Source organism: Falco peregrinus, chromosome 4 (genome assembly GCF_023634155.1).
Source record: "Falco peregrinus isolate bFalPer1 chromosome 4, bFalPer1.pri, whole genome shotgun sequence".
Classification (NCBI taxonomy): Eukaryota; Metazoa; Chordata; class Aves; order Falconiformes; family Falconidae; genus Falco; species Falco peregrinus.
In genome coordinates, this window is record NC_073724.1 from 64505129 (window position 1) to 64512823 (window position 7695).

At 61.1% G+C, this 7695-nt stretch overlaps 1 protein-coding gene across 1 annotated transcript; it reads left to right on the forward strand.

Annotated features, from left to right (window-relative positions):
- Nucleotides 1-6744, forward strand: ZIC5 (Zic family member 5). The gene is given in 5 exon segments (XM_055802368.1): nt 1-280; nt 282-402; nt 405-469; nt 472-1354; nt 6058-6744. Coding segments are annotated over 5 exon segments (1950 nt in total). The 5' UTR covers nt 1-67; the 3' UTR covers nt 6726-6744.
- The last annotated feature ends 951 nt before the right edge of the window (nt 6745-7695 follow it).

Consider the following 7695-nt stretch of genomic DNA (forward strand, 5'->3'; position numbering starts at 1 on the left):
GCGGGGCCGGGGATGCGCGGAGTTAGGAGCGCAGACAAAAGAAGTTAAAGAGCCGCTTAATATATACATGTTTTTGAAGGCGGGTAGAGGGAAAAAAATAACAACAGCGAGCGTAGATGGGCTTGGCTGTGTCGTTATGGAGCCCCCTTTGAGCAAGAGGAACCCGACACTGAGATTAGCGGATTTGGCAGCGGCTCAGCCCCATCCTCACCAGAACATGACAGGCTTCCCGGGGCTGGGGAACCACCACGTCCACCCCCACCACGGGGCCCACCTCCACCCCGGGGGACGCGGGCGGCGACCCCGGCGGCGCCCTCACGCCGCTCGGACCCGAGCACATGGCGCAGCCCGCCGCCCTCAAGCTCACGCCCGAGGCGCTCACCGCCGCCGCCGCCGCCTTCGCCGCGCCCGCCCGCCACCACCGCCGCCGCCGCCGCCACCGCCGCCGCCGCCACCACCGTCGCCGCCTACGCGCCGCCCGCCGCCGCCCTCCCGGGCTACCCGTCGGGGGGGGCGGCGGGCCGGGACTTCCTCCTGCGGCGGGAGCTGCCCGCCGCCGCCGCCGTACACGGGGCGCTGGGCGAGCAGCACCCGCCCGCCGGCTCCCCCCACCTCCCGCACCCGCCGCCCCACGGCGTCTTCATCTCGTCCGCCGGCAACTACGGCACGGCCGACGGGGCGCACGCCGCCTTCCCGCCGCCGCCGCCCGGCGAGCAGGGCGCGCCCGCCGGCCGCCACCCGCCGCTCAACGGGCAGATGCGCCTGGGGCTGGCGGCCGGCGCCGGGGAGCTCTACGGGCGCGCCGAGGCGCACTACGGGGCCGCCGCCGCCTCCTCCTCGGCGCTGCAAGGCTACGGCTCCGTCAACCTCAACCTGGCGGCGGCGGCGGCCGGCCACGGGCACCCGCACCACCCCCATCCACACCACCACCATCACCACCATCACCACCATGCCCACGTCGGGGCGGCGGCGGCGGCGGCCGGGGCCTTCCTGCGGTACATGCGGCAGCCCATCAAGCAAGAGCTGATCTGCAAGTGGATCGACCGGGAGCCGCCTCCTCCGCCTCCGCCTCCGCCACCGGGCGGTAGGAAGCCTTGCTCCAAAACTTTCAGCACGATGCAGGAGCTGGTGAGCCATGTCACCGTGGAGCACGTCGGCGGGCCCGAGCAGAGCAGCCACGTGTGCTACTGGGAGGAGTGTCCCCGGGAAGGCAAGCCCTTCAAAGCGAAATACAAACTCATCAACCACATCCGAGTGCACACGGGAGAGAAACCCTTCCCCTGCCCCTTCCCCGGCTGCGGGAAGGTCTTCGCCCGCTCCGAAAACCTCAAGATCCACAAACGGACTCATACAGGTGGGTGCCCCCCCCCTCCCTCCCCTCCCCCGCCGCCGTGAGGATTTTCTTCTTTCTTTTTCTTTTCTTTCTTTTTTTTTTTTCCTCCCTCTTTCCCCCTCTTTTCCTCCTCTCCTACGCACCGCCGGACATGTGACTTTTTCATGAATAAGTAATTCGGCAGCACACGGGCCACGCACACACAGCCACGCACACGCACCCGGCCCCTCTGCCCTGCACACACGTGTCCTGTCCCCCACCCCGTACCTTGGGCAACTCCCTCCCCACCCCCTCCCTACATCCCGGCACCACCGGATAAATACACCGGGTAACGAATAGCGCAGAGCCGGGGGAGCGATCAGCAGCAGCCCCGGCGGAGGAGCGAGGAGAGAACGAGCGCCCGCCCGCCCGCCCGCCCCAGCTGCCGCCGCCCCCCCCAGCTGCCGCCGCCCCCTGCCCGGGGCACCCCGGGGGGCTCACCCCGCAGCCAGGGAGAACTGCGCGGCGCCCCCCCCCCCCCCCGCGAAGGACGGCGGTTCTGCTTCTCTTGCCGGTTCTACCGCCGGGGCCGGAGACTGGCGGGGGACACTCGGCCCGGCGGAGATGGGGCCGCGGGGGCTCGTGGGGGCGCAGTTCCCCTGCGCTGCGGGCGGCGGCGGCGCTCGGGCTGCCGGTACTGCCGGAGCTACCGGGCTGCCCCCGCTACCGGGGCTGCCCCTGCGACCGGCGCTGCTGGGGCTTCCCCCGCTACGGGGTTGCACCTACTACCGGGACTACCGATGCTACCGGGTGTGCCCCCCTGCCGGGGCTACCGATGCTGCCGGCGCCGCCGCTGCTATCGGGACAGCCAGGACTGCCAGTGCTACCGGGGCTGCCCTTGGCGCCGCTGGCTACCGGTACTGACCCCGCTCCCGAGGCTGCCGGTACTGCCCGGGCTGCTTCCGCCTGCGGCGGAGACGCGGAGCCGGGGCGGAGGGCGGGGGGGAAGGCGCTTGCCGCAGGACGCATCCCTCTCTCCGGGGGTCTGAGGAGGAAACTTCAAAGCAGCCCCCGCTGCCCAACGGAGCGAGAGCTGCGGGAGGAGGGAGCCGCACCCCCGGGGGATGCCCCGAGGGACAGGCGGGGCTCCCGGAGGGGGTCGGGGTGTGTTTGAGCCTTTGAGGCTTTTTTTTTTTCCTCTATTTTTTTTCTTTTTTCCTTTTCCCTTTCTCCTCCTTCCTCGCCACCCCCGAAACACGCATTTCGAGCTGGGTAAAAACTCTGCCGAAAAGGAACGAAGCCGGGATTTATAGTGATAGACAAATACTATTCCTCGGAGGACGCTTAAGGAAGCGCAGTTGCCGTAATTGCTTTCTTGATTTATTGTGTGCTGCTCGGGAAGAGAAAAGCGGCGACCGTGCAACGTGTTGTTCCGATGTAAAACCAAATGGCCCATGGCGGAAAGGATTATAGATTTTTATCTCCAGAATATGTCAGGCATGAACCCATATGTAGCTACGGCGACCTGAGGATGCCCAGCTCTCTGCGCCCAGAGGCGGGGGCGGGGGGGGTGATTTCTCCTGCCGGGTGGTGGTGGGGGGTGTTTGACACATTTTTGGGGGTGGTTGTTGTTGTGTTAATGGCACCGCGGAATGAGTTAAATGCTGGAGGCCCGTGTTTTTGTTATCTAGCCTTCCCCATCTGTCTTGATTTGGAAAACAAAACTTCACCGCGGACCTTTCTGGGCTCCTCAGCTCCTCCATTCCAGCTTCCAGGGGAGGAAAAAGCGAGTCCGGGGGAGGCTTCGGGGGGGGGGGAGGGGGATGGGGGGCGGGGACGACGACACGAGCAGAGGGATTCAGCGGGAAAAGGAGCCCCCCAGAATAACCTAATTATGTATCGGGCACAGTTTGCAGCTCAGAGCTGCGGCCGAGGATTGCCCCCAGGCCCTGTGTGGGACGTGGCCCTTTGCAAAGGAGACTTGGAGGAGCTTGCAGCCAAGGGCTACCTGCATCCCCTGGGAGGGTGCCCACGGGTGACCCCACGCATGAAGGCTATCTCCACCTAGAAGGAGACGTTGCAACAAAGCAGCCCTCGGGGGTGGGGGGCAACAGCCCACCTCGACTGACAGCTCGGGAGGGCAAAGGGACGTGACTCTTTCCCCACGCACAGCCCTCGGGTGGATGAGGGACTCCAAACCTTCTGCCCATCCCTATCAGATTAATTACTGTAATTTTGCCGCCTCAGCTTTAATTTACTCACGTTCAGCCTGGGAGCAGGAGAGATTTACAAACTATTCGTTTATTATGGGCATTTTTGGGGGGAGGGGGAAAATAATAACACTGTGATCGTATCATTAGGGGATTTTGTGTGTTCCTGGTAATCCTGCAGGCAGAAGAGTATGTCGGTAATTCAGGAGGCGTTTGCTTGCTTGGTTGTTGTATTATTTTTTCCCCCCTTTTTGCTCGAAAGCGTCACCCCGGGAGCTGCACACTACGCCCTGCAGCTCCAAGACCCATTTTGGGGACAAATCGCTGTCCCCACCCCTGGTGCATCCGAACGGGAGTGCCACCCCAACCCCCCCCCCCCCCCCCCCCAAACACTGCCCCCTCGCCGGAGACGGTGCTCAGGATCGCCAGACTTCCCCCCGAGGATTCCCACCCCCCCCAAAAAAAGTGACCCCAAAGCCCCACCGTGCCGCCGCCGGCACTGCTGCTGCCGAGAGGAGTCAAGGGACGGCGCCCGGCAACTCGCCACCTTCCTTGGGTTGAAACCACCTACAAATGGTTAAACTCTGACGTGACGCCCTCGTCAGCGTGCCAGGGACAGTCCGGGACCTTCCCCGCTCCTGGATTTGGGTGGAATTGGATCGTCGCGATCCGGAGGCTGGCGAGGAGGAGCTACCCGGGGGTGTGCACTCCTTGGAGGGGCTAGGGAAGAGGGGTTCCCCCTCTCCTCCACTCCCCCCCGAGGGGTGCACAGCCCCCGGCAGGGTGCCCATGCGTGAGCTCACAAGGAAAGGTACTTCCCTAAAGCCACTACGGGGGGGGGGGGGGGGACACATTTTGGGCCGGCGGGTCGGAGCATCTCTCGGGAGTGCTGCGCTTGGGGCTCTGCGGACCACTGCCGGCAGCAGGACCTGTGAGCCTGCATCCTTGGAGTAATACAGATATAACCCGGCCAACTCCCCACCCCTCCCCACCCTCCAACCCCCCGGTAGATTTGCTTTGTTTCTCCAGGAAAAAAAAAATAAAATTGAACAAACGAAGTGACTTGAGATTTAGCTTGGTGGAAGTGGGAGCGTGCGGGGGTTTCCGTGCACGTGAAAATTCCCCTTAAAACCCACGGGATAAATTTTCTTGCTTTTTTTTTTTTTAACTTTAAGAATAAACCTTCTCTTTCTAGTGCTACCACTTCGCTGGTAGGTAAGCTGGTTGAAATTGGAAAAGTTGACGTGTAAACAGGATGCAGAGGCACATATTTCTATAGTAACGGCCGAGAAATAGCTAGTTTGAAAAAATAAAAAATAGTTTTCTTTTCCATTATTATTTTGCTAAACGTGATACGATTTTACAAACGGAAGGAGCAGTAAAAATCGCCTGGTGAAAATTAGAAAATGTTCATCGAGAGAGCTGCTGGGTTGTTATTTCTGAGCGCTCAGAGCAGAACAGATCTGAAAATATATATCAGCCATGCATAAACCAACAGCATTTTTAACTCGAGTCGCAATAGTCGTGATAATATCAGTGTAGGTCTGTCTGCGCCGGGCTCACGTGTAGCATGGCAGGGAAAGAAAAAGTTGCTGTAAGAAGCTCCAGTACGTGCAGCACAGGGATCTGGCACTTCTTTTTCCACCACCACCCCCCGCGCCCCGGTCTCTCAGCAGTAGGCATTTGCTCAGCCTTATTCGGGAACTACGGGAAAGGGTCGGTCCGGGGCACGGCGATATGTACCAGAACATATATGTCCCAGGGTATGGTATGTCAGGAGTCGGGAGGGTGATGGTGGTGGTGTGGGTGGGTGTGAAAGCTACGCCAGGCAAACGCGCCCCGGGCTAATTTTCACAACCCCCGTAACTGTTAAGCAACGTGTAAAGCTCTTAAAATAGATCGGCCGGAGATTTTTAGTCCCAAATTAGCCCGAAGTAACCCGCTGCAGTAACAGCAGCTCGCTGCTGTCACCGCCAGTGCCTGGGCTGGTCCCCCCAGCCTGCAGGTTCCCAGTACGGGGCTGCTGGGTGCTCCCTCTTTCTATCGGGATACTTAAACAGGTGTTAACTTTTATTTCCCCCAAGCTAATTATTCCCCCAGCATAGTGCCCCATTGGGAAAGGATTACGCAGGAGATGTGCCAGGCGAGCCTGGCTGCCGGCAAACGCCAGCCCTGGCAGGCACAGGCATTGAGAGGTTTTGTTTGGGCTTGGTCATTAGGGCGGTAATGAAGGTTTCTCGTGTGCGAGGGGAGCGCGGCAGAGGGCAAACAGAGCCCTGCCGCCGCCAGCCCGGGGCTGCGGGCTCGGGGCTGCCAGCCGCATCGCGCTGTTTGCGAAACGGGGGAAACGTCGGAAGCCTCGGGCGTGTCACGACTGTCGTGAGGGGGGAGGAAGAATGGGAGCGGGGAGGAGAGGAAGAGAAGGGGGGACTTTGCCCTGCTGCTCGCCCCCGCAGGCCGCACCGCGGAGGGGCTGCGGCGGGCAGGGCCGTGCCCCCGCCCGCCGGTAACGGTGCCGTTGCTGTATCCCGGCAGGGGAGAAGCCCTTCAAGTGCGAGTTCGACGGTTGCGAGAGGAAGTTCGCCAACAGCAGCGACCGCAAGAAGCACTCCCACGTCCACACCTCCGACAAGCCCTACTACTGCAAGATCCGCGGCTGCGACAAGTCCTACACCCACCCCAGCTCCCTGCGGAAGCACATGAAGATCCACTGCAAGTCCCCGCCGCCCTCCCCGCCGCTGGGCTCCCAGGGCTACGCGGCGGCCGGCCCCCCCGACGGCCCGCTGCCCCCCGAGGCCGACCTGGCCGCCGAGCCGCCCCGCGGCCGCGCCGCCGCCCTCTCCCCGCCGGTCACCAACCTCAGTGAGTGGTACGTCTGCCAGGCCGGGGGGGCCCCCCCGCCGGCCCCGCACCCCCTCCAGCCGCGACACCTCCCCGGCCTCCGAGGGGGACGAGCCCCACAGGACGTCGAGGGGCAGAACCGCTCCCTAGAGACGTGCCGTGTCGAGCTGTGCCGTGCCGTGCTGAACCGAGCCGAGCCGAGCCGAGCCGAGCCGTGCTGCCGGCGGCCCAGGCCCCGCCGCGCTCGCCCAGGCTGCAGCGGCAGACACCTGGCACGGGGGGCTGGCCTGGAAGTGCCGTCAGGTTTGACTCGCGCTATTTATTCCGTGTATGAAACCCTATGGTGTTTGTACGGTAACTAATTTAATTAAAGGGACTCGGACCTTTTTTTTTTTTTTTTTTTCTTTTTTTCTTTTGGTAAGGAAAAGCATTAATAACGCCACGCTGGGCCATCTCAGCGACCCAAGCCGCACACTTTGCAGGGAGGGACAGTGCCAAGGGGGATGCCCGGCTCCCACCCCGTCCATGCCGTACTGCTCTTGGCAAGCGAGTGAGCTGGGGGAAGGCTGCGAGCTGGCAGAGACCTGCCATTCCCTGGAGTGGCTCTTAAATACTTTAGCTGCCACCCCAGTGCCTCCTCTTCAGCCTGGGTAAAGCCCCAGGTTTTCAGCCGCCTCCTGACTGTAAAGCAGCACCTGCTGAAGCTCCAGCCAGTCGAGGACAGGTTACACATTCCTTAAAATAAAATGAAATAAATGCATTTTCCCGCCCCTTTGACCATCCAGCTCCTTTGTAATTGTTGGTGTCTCTCCTAAGAGAGTGGTGTCTCGTTGGGTTGCACCCAGCATTTTCTCTCCAGCCTTCTTTCTTTCTCCCTTAGCTGTAACCATGAGAAAACGATTTAGGGAAGGAAAGACAAAAGATGCAGCACTCCCTTGCCGCTCCTCCATGGTTTGTATGCGTATGGCTCCTAAAACATAGCCAGAGAATAAAAGAAACCCGCTGCTATTTGACAACTGCAATACTGTGATACCTTTTGGTTTTTTCCTAAAACAAACCAAACAAAAAACCAAACAAAAACCCACACAAAAACTGACAGCGAATTTCTCTTTTCTTGGGGTTGGTATTATTATTACTCTGGTTGTTTTGTTGGGGTTTTTTTTGAAGTTCGTCTCGCAGAGGAAGACTTTGCCTCTTGCTCCCTCCAGCCCCGTGTGCAGCCAGTTCGTGGCTGGAGGGGAGGGGGAGCAGGCCCCCAGGCCCGGCAAGCGCCAGAGGGGAAGGGGGGCAAGGAGGTACGTGGGGGAGATTTTATATATCTAAAAGGTTTAT